The sequence below is a fragment of the Drosophila eugracilis genome, unplaced genomic scaffold (assembly GCF_018153835.1).
Source record: "Drosophila eugracilis isolate 14026-0451.02 unplaced genomic scaffold, ASM1815383v1 contig_2161, whole genome shotgun sequence".
NCBI classification, from domain to species: domain Eukaryota; kingdom Metazoa; phylum Arthropoda; class Insecta; order Diptera; family Drosophilidae; genus Drosophila; species Drosophila eugracilis.
Genome location: NW_024573046.1, coordinates 437,907 through 458,708, shown reverse-complemented (window position 1 = coordinate 458,708; position 20,802 = coordinate 437,907). Strand labels below are relative to the sequence as shown.

Here is a 20,802-nt window from a genome sequence, read left to right as displayed (position 1 = left end):
TTAGTTCAGAATAACGCAATTCGAATACTTCGAAGCATTTAACAAAAATATAAAAAAAATACCTTTGATTCGTAGTCAAATTTATTTTTTTTTATGATTTTAGTACATATTTCCATAGATTTAATACAGTGCTATATTTACATACTTTATTGTGAACAAAAAAAAATAAGAAGCACCCATGGATTCACTAGTTGCCATTGGTTTGGATCGGAGAGGCAGATCCTGACTTAACTGACTTCTTGCCAAACGGCCTCATCTCCACAATATCCGCCTTGAGGGCGCGGAAACTTCTCCGAAGCGAATCGGATACCTTTTTCGTGTAACTCGTGCTATTGCTGCACTGGGAAAGCTTGTCATCGCCATGCCCATTACGTAGATCAGCGGCCAGCGGACGTAGTTCATCTTCCTGGGGCGTGGGGTCATTTAAAGTGTTGCGTAGATATTTCCGATTGAAGTGCAGCTGCGGAGTACCCCATTTGCGCTCAAGTTCCAGACTTCCGGTTCCATCACCGGAATTGCCAGCGACCATAGAATCCTCCTCCGAGTCAGGAGTGGCCGCCTCCGCTCTGGACTCGGCAGTTACTACACCAATGGCCTCCTTATAGGTGCGCGTAATTATCATATTGGTCGGAACGCTCTTGCCATTTGCTCCGCCATTCGAGGTCTGCTCAAGGTCCACGGGATGCGGAAGACTCTGGCGGGGTGGCTTCGCCCTGCGTGGTGACTTGACCGCCAGTACACTCACGCGATAGTAGAGCACCTGATAGAAGAGTGGGAAGAGGAATTAGTGAGTTTTTTGACAACTGTTTTTGTTATTTTAATATGAATTTTGGTTTTTATACATTTTTGTATTTATATTTCCCAATTACGATAAGACCGGAAGCTTTTTAGTCTTGTGAGATTTCGTAATTGTTTTTATCTATTGTAATTTGTATTTGTTTTTATCTATTTTTTTATAAAAAATACCGATTTTGTCAATTTGTTCTATTTTTGCTATATCCCTTTGAAATGCTTTCCGAAGGTAGTAAAATAAATTGCACTTTTAAGTGCCTGATAAGGTTCGATAATTTATTCCAGCAAAATAAGATAAGGAAAACTGGTCTTGGAAACCAAATAGTAACTACATTCTGCGATCTACAGAGATATGTACAATGTATGTACATACATATATCCTAATAGTTATACTACTAAAATATTAGTCTTTTATCTTAAAGGCAATAAGCTCGTAAAGAACTTACCTTCTCGGAGTCCAGGAAGCGATTGAGCTCTGTCAGCGGGATACTGACGCAGGTGCCCTCCATAAGGATATCCTTGTCGTACTCGCTGTGCACGGGAAACTTCTGGGTCATGGACAGAGCCTCATTATCTGGTTGAAGCACAGTCACCTCGTAGGCATAGTTGTACTTGCTGTCCCGCCGGTTCGAAGTGCACGTCATGGTAAACAGGATGCGCTGGCGGTCGTGGACCTCATAGAAGTTGAACATCTCATCGTGTGCCTGGAAGACATAGTATCCAGTAAGAGGTTTTCGTCGCGTAGCCAGATTCCATTCCAGATCCGCAGTGTTGGAGCGAAACAGGCGGTCGTCGTGCTCCTGTTCCAGATGCTCCTTCCATTGCACCTCCCGTCCCTGCCAACGGCAGTCCCCCCAAACGCGACCCATGAAGCACTTCATCGGCTTGTACATGCACTGCTGTTCGTGCCACGGCAACAGGACTACCGGCATCCGCACCTGGCAGCCGCCAGAAGCGTGTCCGCATCGGAAGTGCGCCTTCGCACAGAGGGCCTCCACAGTCAGCGAACGGGAATTCGTGAAAGGTTCCTAAAAAGATAGGATATCGAAGTACCATTGGTAAGCTATAAAAATACTACTTAATAAATAAATAGAATATAAGTTAATATCTATAAAAACATTACTCAAATGATAAACCTTTTTGACTTTATCTACTTCGTAAACGAGTTTTTGATACTTTTAGTTTGTCCATTATGTATAAAGCAGACAAGTTTGCACATAAGAAAGTGTTCAATCAGATGTTGATGGAAGGAAGTAATCTAACAAAAATGACAATAAAGATCACTAAAGATTTGAGTTGAACACCATCCTTAAATTTCATAATAAATTAATATTATAAAATGTGTTATGGCTAGGTACTTTAATATTCCTTTCCCTTGATATATAATGCATGCCAGTCATTTTTATAGTTCCAGAAATCTACACAACTCTTTCTAGAGTTTACAAAATCTACTTTATAGCGCTATAGTGGCAGCTCTTGAGAATTGATTAGAACTCCCTCCGTAAGGTAATAAAAGTAATCGCAGCTAGAGATCATTCTGTCCTGCGCCTGTCGATGATCGCAATCTCTGTCTAATTTCTCTTTAGTTTCTACCTATATTTGTACGTCACTAGATAAGAAATATATGGAGGGGATATGATATTGATAACCGAACATGGGGACTTGGAATATGGAGCTGACGTCAATTTTTACCTTGCACAGTGGGCACATGAGCAAAATTCGGGTGCACTGTTCGCAGACACTGTGGCCGCTCTTGCAAAGGAGAATGGGCGCCTTCATGGCCCCGGCACATCCTGGACATCTAAGCTCCTCGATGAGTCCCTCGTAATGGCGGGCAGAGACGGCCGCTGGAGTGTCTTCAACGGAAGGAACAGGGGACTTTTCCGTTTTGCTGGACGTGATCACACATTCGGGAAAGCTCTGGCGAAAGGAATTTTCGGGAGAGAGAGCTCCATTGTTCACAGGACTCTTGCTATCGCCGGAACCTATACTTCGGGTGCGACCCAGCATTGGCGGTTTGGGAGGCGGCGAAAGTGGGGATCTCAAAGTTACTACACTGGGACTTGGTAGGGTGGCGTACTTTACATTTAGACTGAGAGTAGTCGGTGGCTGGGGCTTAGCTTGCTCTTCCTTTTCGGGCGCCTGCACCTGCTCCTTGGTTAGAGTCTCCTCTGGAGCTTTCTCTGTTATTTCCTCGGGGACTTTCTCCAATCCCAGCTTCTCTTGATCTAGTTTCTTTAGATCCTTTTCCAAGTCCTCCTCCTGAATCGTTCCACCATTCGAACCATTCTCCGAGACCTCCTCGTTAATCGTGCTGTTGAGGAATATCCTGCGCTGCTCATTAATCTGCTCTATGCTCTTCAATTGCCCAAGAATTTTCATATCCTCCTCCTGTCCTCCATTTGGCAGCGCAGACATTTTCCAAAATTTCTTTTTAAGTGGTTGTATAACCGCCAGGAACAGTTGCTCCAAGCTTAGGGGCCAGAATGTGCTTTTCTTCTGGCAGAATTCTCGGCAAGCGTTCGCAACTCGTACTCTCGTATCTTATCAGAGAGACGCCTAACTAAACTAGCTGGCCCGGCAATCGATTTGGACTTGTGATGTGATATACCCAAAACTGAAGCAAAAACCAAACCAAACCGAACCCAAAGCGTCACACACACATATCAAGTACACGCCCCGTTGGCCTGTTCTTTTGCCTTCTCCGTCGTGGAAACAAGTGTCTTTCGGACACCACCAATTGAAATGTTGCATTTGAATTTGAATTATTGGCCATTTGCGGTTTCCTCCGTTTCGGTAGCTTTTCCATTCATTTCCACGTCTTTCTTTCATTTCCTTTTCTTTCCGTCGCTTTCTGTGGGGGAAATGCCGCAGCAATCAATGTCAAGGTGTTGACGTGTGGCCAGGGTCTAGTACAGTGAGCTATCAGTAAGGTAAGATTATAAGTTATCACCTGAAAGTATAAAAAATTATATTTAATGTTTGTAAGAAATTTACATTAAATCTTCATAAATTATTTAAAATATAAGATTAAAATTTTGTTTTGCCATATACCAATTGTACTACCTTTTCTTGAACTGTATAAACCCCTTTCGATCTTTACTGTGCATGTTTGTGCATCCAATAGTTAAAAGCTTGGACAGAACAACAAAGTGCAACAGCCAGTGTAACGGTATAACCAAAAGGCCGTTGCACGGATCGATATTCCTATCAATCGTTTTCAATCAAATATGCCTATCGAAATTGTTTTAAAATGTATGAATATTTATTGGAATTTAATATATGATAGTAATCTTTAATATTATTTAAGAATTGGTTGACTTAAGCTTAAAGTCCAAACTTTTTAAAATAATTTTACAAGCATTTCAATCAAATTATATAATGGAACTAGTTCTTTTAAATAAATTTATTAATAATACCAGCTAGATAAAACGAAAATTAATATGTACCCAACGTTGTTATAGGCACAACTGTCAATCTACTTATTGTTTTGTCCATTATAATAATAATGAACTTTTAAGTCGATATCCCTGTATTCTTTTTATCGAACCTGCTAACGTTCTAATGGAATTAACGTTAAATTCAAACCAAGGTAATAAGAAAGTACATAATATTTTTTAAATACCACGTAAACACTAAACTTTATAACTAAGAAAAGATTTAAAAAGATGTGAAATTAATAAAGATAATGCAACGTTCACAAAATGATTGTTAAGATAAAATTTGGAAAATCACGTTTATGTTTTTTGATTAACCCGCGATAACCAGGAAGCAATGGATGAAACTGTATGACTGTTTTTGTTTTTTTTACAGAGGATATATCTAGGAATAAACAATGCACGATTCTTTCATGCCGCGTCCCACACAGAAGAGGCATCTATTTACATACGAAATCTTATCGGACTAGCCACTCAGCTTGGGAAGCTAAATCGTGTAATAAAAGATACTTAACATATATATGTATTCCAGTGGCAGTGGAATCGGGGGAACAATGTCAATGCGTTGACTTTGAAGGTTAAATGCCGGCAAAGGCAGTCAGTCGGCTGTGGAATTTTTGTGCGCGCGCAACCAGCATCCATCCGTTCATATTTAGCCATATATAGCCGCCTATATCCATGTCGCCACCACGTCACATTCTGAAGCTAAGTCTGGAGGAGCAGCGCCAGTTCATCGACTCCTTCGATCTGGTAATCAGCGATTGCGATGGTGTCGTTTGGCTCCTGGTGGGCTGGATTCCCAACACCGGGCCCGCCGTGAATGCCTTGAAAGCAGCCGGCAAGCAAATCAAGTTTGTGTCTAATAATAGCTTCCGTTCCGAAGAGGGTTACATGGAGAAGTTCCGGTATATAGGTGCCAAGAATGTCCAAGAGGACGACATCGTCCATCCGGTGAAAACCATTGTCAGGTACCTGAAGAAGCACAAGCCAGGGGAAAGGGTATTCTCCCTCATGTCTCTGGAGGCCAATGAGACGTTGCGTAAGCACAATATCGAGTTCGAGTCGCTGGTAAGAAAAAAATATCTTTCTATAAGTGAATATGTATTTATTAATGGACACATTTTAAGGATTTTTTCATGACTTGCAATTGGTATGCAGTTTTCTAGAAGCTCTATAAATTATATAACTCTAAATCCTTTTTAAAACTAAAAATTCAAATAAATAAAGTAGCCAAGTAATGAATATCTTAAAATTTGTTTTTAAAATGTTTTACATTTATAAATTACATACAAATAGAACTTGTATATTATGTAATGAAATACTTATTCTGACTTTAACTTCCTTTCCCTTTAGCAAGTCAAGGAGCATTTGACGGCCGCCTCTCTAGTGGATCACCTTGCCATTGAAAAGCCTGTTGGAGCAGTACTTTTCGATATCCACTTAGATTTGTCGTATGTGGAGCTGGCCAAAGCCATCAGGCATTTGCAGGAGAATGATGACTGCCAGTTGATAGCCGGTGGTAGCGATGTCATCATGCCACTGGCGCAGAATTTCAATGTGGCTGGGTTCTTTGATTTTCTGGAGCATGTTAAGCGTTACACCCAACGGGAGGCCACATTCCTAGGCAAACCATCGCCTATTTTGGGCGAGATGTTTGGCGAAATGTTCGAAATCCGAGATCCAAAGCGATGCATTTTTATCGGCGACACTCTGGTGCAGGATGTACAGTTCGGCAAGGCATGTGGCTTCCAGTCCCTGCTGGTGCTTAGTGGCTGTCTGACCAAGGAAGATATGTTAAATGCACCTGTCGAAACCCAGCCTGATTACTATGCGGATAGCTTGGCGGACTTCACGAAGTTGCTTGAAAATATTCAAAACTAGATTCTGGACACTATTGCAGGGAAATCAAAAGAAAAAAGCTACCTGAATGAAACTAAAACATAAATAAGTGCGGAAAGTAATATTCCTAAAATGAAAACCGATCCACCGCAATGTTACATGTTTTTTAGAGTATTTTGGCTAAACCTAAAAATCTTTGTTGTTATACAAAAACTGTGTAACTATTGTTGTTTTATAAAATTGGCATTTACTTTCGTATGCACATAAAGCGAATTTAAAACGAGTGTGTAAATGTCTACTACCAAAAAGTAAATTAAAATTGAAAAAATTGGAAACTGGTCTGCTTCCTGAACTTTGCCGATCACCCTTTATTGGTCGATTTGTAAAAATTACGAAACAAAACTATTTCAGATCTCCAGGTCTTCAGGATGATACAGTTCCGTGAGTAGACGGTAAACATACGAGGGAGCGTGGCCACCGCTAAGAAATAACATTATAAATAGTAAAATAACGCGATTCAAAGGCGGATAAATATTATTACGTACGTATTTGATATGAAAAGGGTGACCAGTTCTGGCGGCACATAATCAAACATTGGACTGTAGACCTTGGCCTCGCGGGCGGGTATTGAATCGTAGGGAATCACATCCTCAGCACACCCAACCATGTTGAAGGCGTCCTGTTCGCACAGATGGAGTGGAGACAGTTTATACATGGGCGCCAGTACGATCACCGGCACGGAGTAGTGCTTGGCTGCCAGTGCCACCGTGTAGGCTCCACAGGCCGCCCTCAGTCCTCCATTGGCCAGTACACTGTGCGTGCCGATAATAACCTTATTGACGCGCGACATCATCGCGAAGATGGCCGCATCCGGGATCACAACGATCTCGACATTTTTCTCAGCCGCCAAGCTGGCAGCCAAATTGTGACCCTGCAAATGGGTATAAGGCATTAAAAAAGGATGGAGAAAATAATAAAGCTAAGGAAACCTATAGCTTAACAATTTATTACAATTAACGGGTTGGATTACCGTCAAGCTTAGCTGAAATTTAGTGAAAACAGTGTTATCTAACTTTCAGATAAACAAAGAGGTAATCCATCGAAATACTTTACTTTTTTAAGACTTTAACTTACTCGATAAGCTGGAGCACACTCCGCCACAATGATGGTGAGGAACTGGCGCTTTTTGATCGCCCGCTTAAGAAAGTTTTCCACGCTGCGCGAATGGCCCAGGGTCAATATAATCTCCGACGAGTGGATATGTTCCTCGGCCTGCACGCAGATGTTCTCCGAGCTCGTCTCCAGCTCCGTTTCCACCTCCTGCAAGTGATCGAGCAATGCCTCACGCAATCCCTGCTGCGGCACTGAGTAGTCCACGCTCACGTTGCTTTCGCTTGTCTGGGTAACTAGTTTGTGAAGCGACAGTGAGGCCTGTGAGTCGTCCGCGAAATGCTGCACCTTAGCATGCAACAGGTCGAATTCCTCGCGAGTCAGCTTTAGGATCCTTCTGGCAATGTTCGAAGTCACCGTCTCTTGTGGTAAAGCTGCCTGCAGGATTTTGCACTGCCCGCGAACAATCTGCATGAGAGCACTGTCAATGGAGGAATATAAATTTTAATTAGCCTTGAGGACGGAAAATAATGAACTCACTCAGCGTTCTGCCAGCTCTTGCTCATGATGATATATTTGAAAATGTCCAAGGTCTTATTGGTTATGTTGTAGGATCCTTCCACCAACCTGCAGGAGATTTCTCAGTTTAATGATTGGTCCTAATGCATAAAAACCAACTTACCCCACTTTGATGGCGTGGATCAGCTGGGTTACCTCCTTTAGTGGCTGTTCCCGCATCGTGCCCTGATTTATTCAGTTTTACAATTTCCCAAATAGTTACTAGCTTTTGTTATTATTATATTTATTAACTGTTCACGAAATCGCCACACGGTACTCAGTTATCGATAAGCATGCTGGCGAAAGCACCTGCTAGGGATGAGCAGCCCAATGTCGATTACAATCAGCTGGTCTGTGCAAACAAAAAAGCTAAACAAATAAAAAAAACTATATATATACGAATATGCTTTGAATATAAAGTCTTATTGAATGTATTTTATTTTCCCATACATTAATAGAATTGTATAGTTTATATTTGCTAAGCATTTCAACTAAGAACTTATGTATATATAATTCACTGGTTTTATTTGTTTTTTACTGATCATTTCAATTGCCTTGATATAATGCGTATAATGACGTAGGTGGAGACGCACCTGTATAAATAATAATAATTCTATAGGGGCAGTTTCTTAACAAAGAAAATAAGGCTAATTATTATTTAAAATGCAACTCAGCATTTTTTGGTTGCAATTTTAGCTTGTTTTTGCATGCAGCCGCAATTTGTGCCCACGAATACCGCCGCAATGGCAGCACTGTGGCTATCGAAAAGCCGGTCTCTGTCGCAAAAGCAAAAACAACAGTTACAGCCATGGGCGTATTCAGGTATGGCTAGGGGTCAAGCTAGCCCCCTAGAGCTTACAAAATATATTTTATAAAAAATTTGCTGAAATTGTTTATTTTTTAATAATATATAAATACTATATAAATCTTTCAGACCCCTGATAAAAATTCCGTCTACGCTCTTGACTACAGCAACAACAACCACACGGAACACGATAAAAAGTCGCCGCTGGCAGAAGCTTGGGGCTCAGATTGTTGTTTACGTGTCGCCCGGTCCGGTGGTGTCGTCTTCTTTTCTACTCTTCTGGCCAAATTGAACGGAACGAACCGCCGAACGTAACGGCCAGTCGCCAACTGAACAACTGATCTTGGCCAGAAACGGAATCCGTAAATTAGCTATACTTTGTGTACCAAACTCCAGCATTTGTTTGCCTTTGGTTTCTGTTTGGTTTTGGAGTATAAAAAACAAGAGAGTTTCAAACGGAGCAGCATGAATATACACAGTGAGTATTTGGTTATTAGTTGTGCGGCGTTGCTCCAACAGTACTGACATGGCGCTCCTTCCCGCACCCGTCACCTATTCCTATCGTCCAGTGAATGCCAATACTCTAAAGTACATCAGTCTGCTGACGCTGACCCTCCAGAATGCTATCCTGGGCCTCAGTATGCGATATGCCCGTACTCGACCAGGCGACATCTTCCTCAGTTCAACGGGTGAGTATTGTTGGCTCTTTCAGCAGGTCATCAGGTTACCCAAGTTCACCAGGTTCAGCATAGCTAAGAGGTAGTTCCATGAATCCCCGACTTGGGTCTATCCACGCAAGCAGCAACATCAGCAGAAATAGCAAAAGAGAAGAAGCAGGAGGAGGTGGAGAAGCAGCCCTGGCAGTAGCAGGCGGGGAATAGCCGTTCGAGTAGATGTGGAGCGGCCGTGGAAGCTGATAAGCAGCCACTTCCGCATGTGGCACCTAACAGTTAGATAAAAATGTTTTGAGTGTTCCAATAGAGTAATTCTGCAGGGTTTAATTTAACTTTTTGACTTATGTATATATATAGGTTTTTATTTGCTTTCAATCTTATTTTCAAATAAGATTTTTGTTATTTAATCAAACTAATTTAACTTATAACTATTACATAAAAATAGTTTGGAACTTCTAATGCTGCTTTTACCGAGATTTAGAATATTTTCAAAATTATATTTCTGTAGTTCAAGACTTCTTTCAAATGTGTTTTACTTTTGAAATATATTAAGCTTAAAGATATTTTTGATGTTAGGAAAAAATCTTATTTTGAAGCTATTTATCCCAAATTGTTTGCGAATTCAAAAATTATTTCGATTTATTTTCTCTGCTGTTTCTAATAAAACCGAGTCACGGATAAGCTAAGCTATCTTTTTAATAGTTTTGAGGACTTATAAGTTGACTCATTTGAATTTCCACAAAGTTATAACAATATCATAGTTTTAATTGTCACTCAATTATTTTTACGCAGTGCTGGAGACCTTTATCACCTTCTTCCGAAACTTGACTGATTGCTTTTATCACCTCCATTTGTAGCCGTGCTAATGGCCGAGTTCGCTAAACTGATCACGTGCCTGTTTCTGGTCTTCAACGAGGAGGGCAAGGATGCCCAGAAGTTTGTCAGATCGCTGCACAAGACTATCATTGCCAATCCTATGGATACGCTGAAGGTGTGTGTGCCCTCGCTGGTTTACATCGTCCAAAACAACCTGTTGTATGTATCCGCCTCCCATTTGGATGCAGCTACTTACCAGGTTACGTACCAGCTGAAGATACTCACCACGGCCATGTTTGCGGTTGTTATTCTGCGTCGCAAGCTGCTCAACACCCAGTGGGGTGCATTGTTGCTCTTGGTGATGGGCATTGTTCTGGTGCAATTGGCCCAGACGGTGGGATCATCGACTGGGTCAGCCGGTGGAGCTGCAGCAGCAGCCACGGCCGCCTCTTCCGGCGGAATACCCGAACAAAACAAGATGCTTGGGCTATGGGCTGCCCTGGGTGCCTGTTTCCTTTCCGGATTTGCGGGCATCTACTTCGAAAAGATACTAAAGGGTGCAGAGATCTCGGTGTGGATGAGGAATGTCCAGTTGAGTCTGCTCAGCATTCCTTTCGGCCTGCTCACCTGCTTTGTAAACGACGGCAGTAGGATCTTCGACCAAGGATTCTTCAATGGCTACGATCTGTTCGTTTGGTATCTAGTTCTGCTGCAGGCCGGCGGTGGTTTGATCGTGGCCGTGGTGGTGAAGTATGCAGACAACATACTTAAAGGTTTCGCCACCTCGTTGGCCATCATCATATCGTGTGTGGCCTCCATCTACATCTTTGACTTCAATCTCACACTCCAGTTTAGCTTTGGAGCTGGTCTGGTAATCGCCTCGATCTTTTTATATGGCTATGATCCTGCCAGGTCCGTACCAAAATTGGCAATGCAGGGCCCTGGCAGCGATGAGGAGAAATTACTGCCACGCGTCTAGCTCTGGAGGAATCTGGATCTGTCAACAGTATTTGTCCACAACCCGGAGGCCGTTCGGTGATTGCATCTAATGTACTTGATATTCCCCATGTTGTGTGTATATATGTTAGGGTGGATAATAATATCTGGACAATTCGTAGCACTTTCCCCTCGGAAACAATAGTTATAATGTAAAGAAAAAACAAAATCGATTAAAATACTTAATTATTTATGTAATTTAAATGTAAAAAGGGTATTCGCAAGCTAAACTAAAGTATAGATATTAAAATGATATGTTTGAAATGCACCTTTTTATATATCATTTTAATTGTTACTTTAAAAGCAACGGAATATCAAAAATATTTTCTGGAAAGATTTTCATACCTATATGAATGTAAATATCAGCTTGGACTTGAATTAAGGTTGAGCATTTACGATTTCTGCTTTTCATGTTAATTTAATATTTTGGGCAATTCCAAAAAAGAGTAATACGTTAGATATATTATTTTTACATCAAAAGCCCCATAATATTATATATATATCAATTGTAAAAAAAACATTTATATTTTAATATTGCTTCGAATTGTCTTAAGAAATTTTTTCTTCGTCCCTGTAATATTTAATTGAATCTGCATTCATTCATTCACCTTTTTTATTTTCGTTAAAGCCCAATTTTAGGGTTCTTCACTGATATTTGTAATAAAGACGAATTATATGTACGTCAAGCGTAAAAAGCCAGATTCCTTATGGGGTCAGCGCAACTCTCAATAATTTGTCATTTTGTTTAAATAAAAGTTTGACAAATAGGAAAATGTGTTTAACTTGGACGACCGGTAGTAATAAAAACACTTGTTTTTTTAATTTCTTGATTTATTGGTAGAAAAAAACTGAAATGCTATGTATTTCATCGTAATTTTAAAGACTAAAACGTTTTTTCAAAGGTTTAACTAAAGAATCATAGTTCAGCGCTCGTAACTTTTTAATGATACTGTTCAAAATAGAATGAACATGGTTAATTTTCCATAAGTAGTTTCCCGTGCCCTGGTTTATGGACTTTTTTTTACAATTTTCTGTCAATAAAATGGAAACTCATGGCCTTTCACATTAAAATAAAAGTGCTCGTCGATTAAGTAATTTTTTTGTTGCAAATAAAGCAGATATCGTTTACAAAGTATGTGCATTTGCAAGGGTAAAACTTAAGAAGAACATCTTAAAAACTGGAGAACTAATAAACCTATCCGGCAAAAGACTTAATATAAGCTGTATTGGTTGCCAACGGATGAGCAGTGGCTCCAGGTGAAGAGTATTGAATAAAGTTACTGTTGACCTTATGTGCTAAGAGGTTGGGATGCTACTCGAACCATGCGAGTCTAACGTCATCGGAGCGACTTTGCAGAGACATCACAAGTTCGAAGACGCGCAGCGCCGGTCCCAGCTTTAAACCGAATCCGTTCATAACATCCTGGCGGGTGAGCAACAGCAGGGACGCACCATCGATGTCCTGGTAACGGAATACGTTCGCCTCATTTGGATAGTGTTTGGCAACAAAAGCAACGACCTGTTCCACGGACCAGGTGGATACGGGCTGAACTTTTATGTCTGCGGGACTATCTGCAGCTACGGGTTGTGGTGGCGATAGTCGTGAGGGAAGCGATTCCACTTTTGGCTCCGGCTGATCCTGAGCTTCCCGTTGGATAGACTCCATCTCGATAGACTCCTCCTCGACCTTATCCACCTTGATTTCAACTGGTTTTTCCCGCTGCTCTTCCTTCTTGTGCTGCTTTTTTTCTTCCTTTTTCTCCTCCTTTTTCTGATCTTTCTTTTCCTTTTTCTCGTCTGTATTTAGGGGCGGACTGCGTTTGCCCAGCTTCTCAATCTTGGCTGGCTTTTCCTCGCCAGTTAGTTCGGACTGGACGCGCTTCTTGCGACCAGCATTGGATTTCCTAGCCGGCTGCTCCTCGCGATTCGTGCTAGACTTCTTGACCGCCATCTGATCTTCGCTTGAAGGACTGGTGTTATTACCGCTATTGCTGGCTGCGCATCGAAAGCACTTCCACTTGGGATTAGTATCGACGGATTTACTTTGCTTAATGGTGGGATCATTGCAGTCCGCATGGTAGGCCTCCACGCAAGCGCTGCAAATGGACATATCCTGGCCCCTTACATTGCAGACCTGGCAGTAGCGACACTTTTCGCACTTGTACTTTTTGCGAGCTGTGCTCTGGTTCTGGAAGTTGATCGGCAAACACGGAAAGTGCCCTGAAGGAAAGCAAAAAACAGGTGATCGATATTGATACTGAATATAATCATGAATCTGTGTAATATAAAGTCTGTTATTCGACATAAATCTGGAACTGCCACGCATTTTGGTTGAGACAAAGACAAATAAAAGTGAATTCTAATAATATGATACGGCACTTCATGTATGTAAGTAGCATTATCTTTTACTATCTTTGTAAACAGATAAACATCTAATAATAAGAAGATAATGCGGAGACACTAGAGGTTATGTTTACCACACTATTTATAATGTATTTAGTTTACAGGAAATATCTCAATCAAAACTGACTACTTAACTGAGTTACTATTAAATAGAAGGAGGTTTTGTTTTGAATCGCACGGTACCTGCAAGGTTGGTATATATTTAAATCAGTATATAGTTATTCTACATTTTCTACCTGTTACAAGCATTGGATCTACGCATCCGCAAATGCAGGTCAAAAAACACTGCTAACATTATTGAACATTCTAAATGTATGTATACTCTTTTTTCTAAAATAATATACATATGTATGTATATACACTTTTCTAACCGTTTTAAATACTATATCTAAAGGAGTGCATTCGCATATTTAACAGTACCGTATCTAAACCATTGATAATTGTATTTGGAGATTACCCATTTTGTGGGCCAGGACTTTAGAAATAAGATAGCATAGCCTTGATTCAAGGTTGCTTAATGAAAAATACGGGATTGTGTGGATAAATCTGGTAGGTACTTACATTTCTGCATGCAGCCCTTGCAGGTGAGAAAGTTGCTCTTGTGGCCGGAACCGCGCTTGGGCTCGCTTTTGGCACACTTCTGGCACGTGTCGAAGTTTCGATTATGTGCTGCCTGTTGTTGCTGCTGTTCAGTAACGGCCGGGCTGGTTGTGGAGTCCTGTGAATCACTGGCATCTTTGGAACCAGCATTGGCAGGTGGTGACTGGACATTTGAGATGGAAGTTGCTGAAGAACCGGGAGTTCCTCCGAGTGAATTACGATTACTGCTAGCCCTGGACACATAGTTGTCCGACGGATCGTACACCTGCTTCGGTTTCTGCAGATGGAAGATGGATAGTGGTAAATTGGAGGGATATAGAATGTTGATATGCAAAGCACAGTTACCTTAACGCGTCCTGTCGTGCGAACGAATGCTCCGGATCCTGGAGCATCCGAAACTGTTGCGGATAAAGTGGTCGCCGGCACAATGGTGGACACCGGAGATGTGGCATCATGACCGTTGCTGCCAGAGCTGGAATTGTGAGTAGTCGGTTGGGCGGTCGACTCTTCCTTATCCTCGTCCTTGATTCGCTTCATGATCGTCGGTGAGTCCTCGAAAAGCGTTGCAAACAAAACAAAATTTTACTTGCGCGCTCGGTTGAAGTGTGACCGTCTTCGCCAGATTTAAATACCAGTCCGTTTTAGATGCGGAAGGATTCTGGTTTCTTGTATTTTAAAATATTTTTAAATTAAATTATTTTATAATGTTAAGCTTTAGCAAACGCCTCATTTCTTTATTAATCAACTGGTTTCTCCAATTTTAAGGTATTTTAATTTTTTTGATACATTTTCTTCAAATATGTGCAACAGTTATATTTTTATGGTATTTTAGTATATTTTTTTACTTACTCCACCAATGAAGGCGTTAGTGTCTTATTTACAAACTTTTTATCTGAAAATTTAACATTTTCAAAAAACAAGCAAATATTAATATGGTACACTTTGCAGATTAAATTTGTTCGCCAAAAAGTTAACGTATAGGTATTAAATACAGAATATTATATTTAACGATGAGATTTGTACGCCTTGTTGTTATATAAATTGCAAGATCTCAACAAGTTTGCATATATTTCCTTTAAATGACTTGTTCTTTCGAAGCAGCCATCTTAAGAAATTTAGATTTTATAAGTTTAATTTGTTTTAGGATTTTTTATTAATCAAAAATGCATACATATTTAAATTTAAGATTTAAAGTAAAAAGCGAGTATTAGTGTACTTATCACAAATTCTTCCGCATCTTCCATTGTTGTCGGAAGTGCTTAGATATATTTAATGATTTTATATGCATATGTATGTACATATAAGTTGTACTTTACCGATCTTTCATATGTAAATCCATTTGTTTTTAATGGAAACTCTAAAAAAGCAATTAATGCTTAACAAGACTACATGGAGCACAATAAAAAATTGTTTGTTCGGAATTCCCCATTCCCGCAAAATAAAATAAGATTTTTCGATCTTTCATAAATTCATTTATTTTTAATGTAATATCTTAAAGAACAACATATTATTATGCTTAACAAGATTACACAGAGAACAACAAAAATTTGTATACTCCTAATTCCCGCCAAAATGAAATACGATTTTTCGATCTTTCATAAATACATTTGTTTTTAATATAATCTCTTAAAAAGCAACATTTTATTATGCTTAACAAGACTACACGGAGCACAACAAAAAATTGTATACTCCAAATTTCATTCTTTCATAAATCCATTTGTTTTTAATGGAATCTCTTAAAAATCAACATATTATTATGTTTAACAAGACTACACGGAGCACAACAACAAAATGTATACTCTGAATTCCCCATTACCGCCAAATAAATTAAAATTTTTCGATCTCTCATAAATCCATTTGTTTTTAATGTAATCTCTTAAAAAGCAACATACATATGTATTATTATGCTTAGCAAGACTACACGGAGCACAACAAAAAATGATATACTCTAAATTCCCCATTCCCGCCAAAATTAAATAGGATTTCTCGATCTTTTATACGTCTATTTGTTTTTAATGGAATCTCTTAAAAATCAACATATTATTATGCTTAACAAGACTACGCGGAGCACAACAAAAAATTGTAATCTTCAAATTCCCCATTCCCGCCAAAATTAAATAGGATTTTTCGATCTTTTATAAATTCATTTGTTTTTAATGGAATCTCTTAAAAAGAAACATTATGTTTACCAAGACTACACAGAAAACAACAAAAAATTATATACTCCAAATTCCCCATTCCCGCCAAAATGAACTAAGATGATGTAAACAGTAATCGTTGTCTTTTAATGCATGTCTTAAAGTTAAATAAGCAATCAAGGCTCTACAAACACTCAATAAGTACATAACTTAATTTTGGAATTAACTTACAATTTTCAACTATGTCATAATTTATTAAACTGTGCGTTTCATTGCGGTTCTTCGGTGCGAGGGAAGCGAGGAATTCAATCCCAACGGAAAGGCCCCTATTCAATCTTAATTCGGCGCCCATAGCGCCAGGCCAGTCGCACCAGATCCCGATGAGCTAGAGCCCAGGACAGAAGACAGGCGAGCCCAGCCAGAACACCCACGCCCAGGTGTGTGACAAGGCTAGAACTTTGGTACTGCAGAAAATAGGAATAGGGATTATATATAATAAATACATTTAAAGGTAAGAACTATATAAAACTCACCCAATAACAAACAATCCCAGCCAGGAAGAGCGTGCCTCCGAAGAGTTTTCCTGGCCAAAGCCCCAGCAACGGATCCAGCGACAGCGGTCGGTACTGATGCCTGATATAATAGGTGCTGTACAGAATTCTGCTCATCATGTTAATACAGTTTGCGAATATAAAGCCCACTGGGCCAAAGATTCCGGTCAAAATATAGGAGAGGACTAGGAAGCTGATTGAAAAGATGGCCATCAGATAGTTGTACTTATCGATATCCCGACTGGTATTCGTGGCAAACATATAGCCCTCGCTGATTCCATTTACGGCCAGCAAATAGATCGCCAGGCAGTGCCACTGCAGCAGGCTCTGTGGCAATCCGCCGGCTACGAAATCAGGGCCGCCGTAGAGAAGCAGCACTGGATACGAGTAGCTCTGACCAAATGTGAAAGCAATCAGACCAATAGAGCTTACGCCCAGAAGGAGATTGTTCAGGACACTGCTCGCTTGGCGGACGCGCTCCTGCGGTTGCTTGGCCAATTTGATGTCCCGAGACAGCGTCTGTGTAAAATAGAAATACGAACTGTCCTCGATGGGACGGAAAATAAAGCGTGCCGCCATGCTTCCCAGGTTGTTTACCACGTCATAGGTGGCCTGCTCACCAAAACTCAGCACAGGCGACACGGACATGACGTACTTTTCGCCCTCCGTAAGGATTTGCTTTAGGACGCCCTGCTTAACGAAGCTTAGGGTTAGTGTTTGCAGTTCCCGGTTAAAATACTTTCCATTCGGATTAAACATTACGCCGGGCAGAAAATCGTTCAAATGCTTGAAGGGGAAATCATCCATGTGCTCGTACAGGGAAATCTGCCAGGCTTTCGGAGTCAACGGTTTCTTTCTCGTCTGTTGGGTCACAAAATTTTTAAATCCCTTTAGGTAAAAATAAAAGAATCCATATTGGCCCAAAACAATGGTCACAGCGCTAGAGAGTTGGGCAATCGCAAAGGCATTGATAGCTGCACTGCGATCACCGGTGACGATCCACAGGAAGATGGCCGAACGGACCAAAATGTGCAGCGTGTTTAGCAGAATCTTCAGCTTTACGAAGCAAAAGACCTGGGCTACAAACACCGCGGACTCGGCCACCAGTTCCAAAACGCAGGACAAGGCCACTGCATAGCAGGCGAACTCATACTGCGAAGCGTAGATGGCATCTACTGACGACAGCCAGTTGAGCCAGATATACAAGCAAGGACCACACAAAACAGCACATATAGGCACCCTGAAACGATAACACGTATTAGTGGGCAATCGAACGATTTCTGAATTTAATAGTCAGGCCGACCCGGATTCCACGTCAAGGAATCCACGTCATTGTCTTTAAACGATAGATGTCTGGAAAAATGTAAGCAACTTAATTTCGTAATGCTAATGGAAGCTTTCTTAAACAGAATTTCTTATTCTAAGACGAAGACGGGACTCCACGGTGGATAACTTTACGGTATCTATCCTGCCTTATTCTGCTATTCAGCTATTTACTTACGTGAGCCACATCTGGTTGATCAGCTGCGCCCAGGAGCAACGATCACCCTGCTGGGCATTGGCGCTCAGGGCTGCCCGGTTGATGGCCTCGCGAGACAGGAAAAGCAGGGTGCTCTCCAGGAGGAGCAAACGCACATTCATGATGCCCAGCACCTCGCGACCCACATGTCGTACGATGTACGCATTGATGCCAAAGGTGAGGATGCGGCAAAGTATCTACGGGGCGATAAGATCATGACGGATGAGTAATGTTCTGAGGTACTGGGTAAAAACATAAAATAGATTTAGAGTATGAGTGCGCTCACCTGAAAGATGATGCTAAAGCCGGCACCCAGAAGGCTGCTCTCGAGCACATTGCGCGCCATTTGACCCCGTTGGCCAGGCCTTCTCCAAGCCGGGTCAAAGTGTCAGCGTTCGAATCGCTAAAAACGGTTGAAACAGGGCCCAATTAGTTGGCCAAAACAACATAGAAATTCTCTCACATCTGGATTCTTTTTTCTATCGATAACTGGCAGGTGCTGAATATCAGCTGTTTCTTTAAATTACTTTGATTTGCGCCTTATGTTATCGATAAATGTTAATTTAAAATTCCAGTTTGAATACCAGCAATTTAATTGCTTCGATTCCAATAGCATTAAGTTGAAAAATATTGTTGGCGATATTTAAAATAATATAGTAAATAGTAAATTGTTGCCAAACGTTTTATTTATTCTGAAAACTCTAAGTTTACTGCTTAGCAAAACATACAATTTGAGTAGTTTAAGTTAAAAAGTTTCTTGCTACATTTAGCTACTTATTTTTCTATTTACTCTAATTTTATTGTCGTTTTCCTAAGGATCATTAAACGTCGAACAGTCGAGCCTAAACAGCCTTTTTGACATAAAACAATATAATAATTAGTATAATTTTTTTTATCATATGTTTAATATAATTTATAATCCTTTTTTTAGGCCACTGATGTTCTTTAGGAATTGTTGAGTTTTTTTTTAATTTATTTTCGTAATTCCCATACTAATGAAGCTTTCAAGCCCGTGTCCCGGGCGGCGTCGCCTTGATGAGACTTGGAGACCTGGAGACTTGGAGACTGACGCCACCAGACCGGTGAGATCTGCTAAAGATCAAATCTTGACATGGGAGTCACGCGAAAAATTACATAGACCACAACAACCACAACCAGAAGAACAATGCCAACAGCACGGATGACGGACAGACGAGCAATGATGTTGTCCCAGTCGCTATTTGCTTCGAGTCGCCTTGCCGTAGATTTAAAGATACAATATCTGAATGCCGGTGTGTGTGTGTCGGGACGCACGATTCTGTTGGATCGGTTGGATCTGTGGGACCTGGCTCCTATTTAGTCCCTGGCGACCGGCGCCACTGTCTGCCATTCAGCTTCTTGTGGGTGTGCACGTGACACGGGGTAAGGATAACTTTGTTTTATAGTTTTTAAATTAATGAAAATGAAAAACTATTTATTTAAATATTACAATTTATTAACAACCCTAAGGCTAGGGGAATATTAGAAATGTTCATAACATATGTACATTTATCCCCATATTAGATATTAGGGATCAGAACTATCGTTAATATTTTTGGGCTCACCTCTAGCGCGCACCGCAGCCAGGTAATCAGATAAAAATATATTATGACGTACCAGACCGACTTTTCATTGTTAATTGAACAGCAGCGGCTGCTACGTAAACGTAAACCTTTCCCGGAGCCCGGCCCTGAATGATTGAGATTGAGACGTGCTTGATATTTGTTGGCATCGCAGCAGCAGAGCCAGCAATACACTAAAAACATTATTAAACATTTTTTACAATATATACATATAAAAAGTGATCTTGAGAATTTTAAATACAAAATTTTCATTTTTTGCTAGCAGAAGTAACTTTTGAGAAATGAATATACATATATTATTCGTGCACATACTTGATTTAAGAGAATTTATGTTTCAGTGTAGAGGCGATGCTGCGTTTTGATCGGCGTCGTTATTGTTGTTGTTGTTGTAGTTGTTTTTGTTGTCTGGCGTCTGTTGGCTGTCTCTCTTATCTTGTATCTCTATCTCGGCAGCCTTCTCTCTCGTTCGCACTCCCTTGCTTTTTTTCTCCTTTCCCTTATCGCTTTGTATCTGCTGCTCATGTGTGTGAATGTGTGCACTGAAACAAATATTATACTTCTATTATAATTAAGGCGAATAATTCCACTGATATATCATATTTTCAAAGGAATAATTTTTAAGAATTAGGATACTATTACAACAAAATGTTACATTATAATAGAATTGCTTTCATTTTGGTCCGTGTTTTTTTTTCGCATAGTGTACTGCTGAATGCTGCTGCCACGCTCCAGACGTGTCGCCGCAATTTGCAGCCAAACGCCGGCGACATCGGCTTGGCGCCTAAAATCAAACGGGGGCCGAACGAAACGAAAAATTTTAAAAATAACGTGCAACAGCGACGGCGGCTAATAATGTGATTTGTTTCGTCTTCAGTGGAGGAGGAGCAAGATGAAGGGGAAGGAGGGAAATATCCCCGAACTCCGCCGTGTTCCCTGTCTCCATTGCATCCTCGCGGCGTCTTT

General features: G+C 40.6%; 6 protein-coding genes across 7 annotated transcripts; 2 read left to right on the top strand and 4 right to left on the bottom strand.

Moving 5' to 3' along the window:
* Window positions 1-68: 68 nt before the first annotated feature.
* On the bottom strand, window positions 69-3,214 carry LOC108103343. The gene is made up of 3 exons (XM_017208781.2): window positions 2,485-3,214; window positions 1,239-1,820; window positions 69-760 (listed from the first exon to the last, which is right to left on the bottom strand). Exons 1-3 carry the CDS (start codon window positions 3,208-3,210, stop codon window positions 188-190), a joined length of 1,881 nt encoding a protein of 626 aa, XP_017064270.1. The 5' UTR covers window positions 3,211-3,214; the 3' UTR covers window positions 69-187.
* Window positions 3,215-4,894: 1,680 nt separating this feature from the next.
* LOC108103346 (phosphoglycolate phosphatase 2) lies at window positions 4,895-6,403 on the top strand. Its single transcript, XM_017208784.2, has 2 exons — window positions 4,895-5,297; window positions 5,583-6,403. The coding sequence occupies exons 1-2, from the start codon at window positions 4,908-4,910 to the stop codon at window positions 6,108-6,110; spliced, it is 918 nt and encodes a 305-aa protein (XP_017064273.2). The 5' UTR covers window positions 4,895-4,907; the 3' UTR covers window positions 6,111-6,403.
* A 9-nt stretch (window positions 6,404-6,412) lies between these two features.
* LOC108103345 (translation initiation factor eIF-2B subunit beta) lies at window positions 6,413-8,052 on the bottom strand. The gene is made up of 5 exons (XM_017208783.2): window positions 7,861-8,052; window positions 7,719-7,805; window positions 7,203-7,659; window positions 6,614-6,999; window positions 6,413-6,548 (listed from the first exon to the last, which is right to left on the bottom strand). The coding sequence occupies exons 1-5, from the start codon at window positions 7,914-7,916 to the stop codon at window positions 6,476-6,478; spliced, it is 1,059 nt and encodes a 352-aa protein (XP_017064272.1). The 5' UTR covers window positions 7,917-8,052; the 3' UTR covers window positions 6,413-6,475.
* A 703-nt stretch (window positions 8,053-8,755) lies between these two features.
* Window positions 8,756-11,794, top strand: LOC108103364 (UDP-N-acetylglucosamine transporter). 2 transcript variants are annotated; one of them, XM_017208811.2, is made up of 3 exons: window positions 8,756-9,019; window positions 9,111-9,230; window positions 10,073-11,794. In XM_017208811.2, exons 1-3 carry the CDS (start codon window positions 9,007-9,009, stop codon window positions 11,008-11,010), a joined length of 1,071 nt encoding a protein of 356 aa, XP_017064300.1. In that variant the 5' UTR covers window positions 8,756-9,006; the 3' UTR covers window positions 11,011-11,794. The 2 variants fall into 2 exon arrangements, with proteins under 2 accessions (XP_017064300.1, XP_017064299.1); XM_017208810.2 differs by lacking the exon at window positions 8,756-9,019 and having other exon boundaries at window positions 9,068-9,230.
* A 315-nt stretch (window positions 11,795-12,109) lies between these two features.
* LOC108103328 (histone-lysine N-methyltransferase 2D) lies at window positions 12,110-14,642 on the bottom strand. Its single transcript, XM_017208764.1, has 3 exons — window positions 14,376-14,642; window positions 13,992-14,307; window positions 12,110-13,247 (listed from the first exon to the last, which is right to left on the bottom strand). Exons 1-3 carry the CDS (start codon window positions 14,565-14,567, stop codon window positions 12,340-12,342), a joined length of 1,416 nt encoding a protein of 471 aa, XP_017064253.1. The 5' UTR covers window positions 14,568-14,642; the 3' UTR covers window positions 12,110-12,339.
* Window positions 14,643-16,294: 1,652 nt separating this feature from the next.
* Window positions 16,295-18,709, bottom strand: LOC108103365 (protein RFT1 homolog). Its single transcript, XM_017208812.1, has 4 exons — window positions 18,525-18,709; window positions 18,221-18,435; window positions 16,702-17,959; window positions 16,295-16,632 (listed from the first exon to the last, which is right to left on the bottom strand). Exons 1-4 carry the CDS (start codon window positions 18,582-18,584, stop codon window positions 16,495-16,497), a joined length of 1,671 nt encoding a protein of 556 aa, XP_017064301.1. The 5' UTR covers window positions 18,585-18,709; the 3' UTR covers window positions 16,295-16,494.
* Between the last annotated feature and the right edge of the window lie 2,093 nt (window positions 18,710-20,802).

What these genes read in the sequence shown, in the direction of transcription:
- LOC108103364 (XM_017208810.2), top strand. Translation starts at nt 9,068, where the DNA reads ATGGCGCTCCTTCCCGCACCCGTCACCTATTCCTATCGTCCAGTGAAT. An exon ending in CATCTTCCTCAGTTCAACGG is followed by an intron (nt 9,231 to 10,072) that starts GTGAGTATTGTT and finishes CTCCATTTGTAG; the next exon opens with CCGTGCTAATGGCCGAGTTC.
- LOC108103328 (XM_017208764.1), bottom strand. Translation starts at nt 14,567, where the DNA reads ATGAAGCGAATCAAGGACGAGGATAAGGAAGAGTCGACCGCCCAACCG. An exon ending in GCACGACAGGACGCGTTAAG is followed by an intron (nt 14,308 to 14,375) that starts GTAACTGTGCTT and finishes TTCCATCTGCAG; the next exon opens with AAACCGAAGCAGGTGTACGA. An exon ending in CAAGGGCTGCATGCAGAAAT is followed by an intron (nt 13,248 to 13,991) that starts GTAAGTACCTAC and finishes GCTTTCCTTCAG; the next exon opens with GGCACTTTCCGTGTTTGCCG.
- LOC108103365 (XM_017208812.1), bottom strand. Translation starts at nt 18,584, where the DNA reads ATGGCGCGCAATGTGCTCGAGAGCAGCCTTCTGGGTGCCGGCTTTAGC. An exon ending in ATCAACCAGATGTGGCTCAC is followed by an intron (nt 17,960 to 18,220) that starts GTAAGTAAATAG and finishes TTATCGTTTCAG; the next exon opens with GGTGCCTATATGTGCTGTTT. An exon ending in CTGGGATTGTTTGTTATTGG is followed by an intron (nt 16,633 to 16,701) that starts GTGAGTTTTATA and finishes TATTTTCTGCAG; the next exon opens with TACCAAAGTTCTAGCCTTGT.
- LOC108103346 (XM_017208784.2), top strand. Translation starts at nt 4,908, where the DNA reads ATGTCGCCACCACGTCACATTCTGAAGCTAAGTCTGGAGGAGCAGCGC. An exon ending in ATATCGAGTTCGAGTCGCTG is followed by an intron (nt 5,298 to 5,582) that starts GTAAGAAAAAAA and finishes CTTTCCCTTTAG; the next exon opens with CAAGTCAAGGAGCATTTGAC.
- LOC108103343 (XM_017208781.2), bottom strand. Translation starts at nt 3,210, where the DNA reads ATGTCTGCGCTGCCAAATGGAGGACAGGAGGAGGATATGAAAATTCTT. An exon ending in TCATGTGCCCACTGTGCAAG is followed by an intron (nt 1,821 to 2,484) that starts GTAAAAATTGAC and finishes CTATCTTTTTAG; the next exon opens with GAACCTTTCACGAATTCCCG. An exon ending in GCTTCCTGGACTCCGAGAAG is followed by an intron (nt 761 to 1,238) that starts GTAAGTTCTTTA and finishes CTCTTCTATCAG; the next exon opens with GTGCTCTACTATCGCGTGAG.
- LOC108103345 (XM_017208783.2), bottom strand. Translation starts at nt 7,916, where the DNA reads ATGCGGGAACAGCCACTAAAGGAGGTAACCCAGCTGATCCACGCCATC. An exon ending in ATCCACGCCATCAAAGTGGG is followed by an intron (nt 7,806 to 7,860) that starts GTAAGTTGGTTT and finishes AATCTCCTGCAG; the next exon opens with GTTGGTGGAAGGATCCTACA. An exon ending in ACCCTTTTCATATCAAATAC is followed by an intron (nt 6,549 to 6,613) that starts GTACGTAATAAT and finishes GTTATTTCTTAG; the next exon opens with CGGTGGCCACGCTCCCTCGT.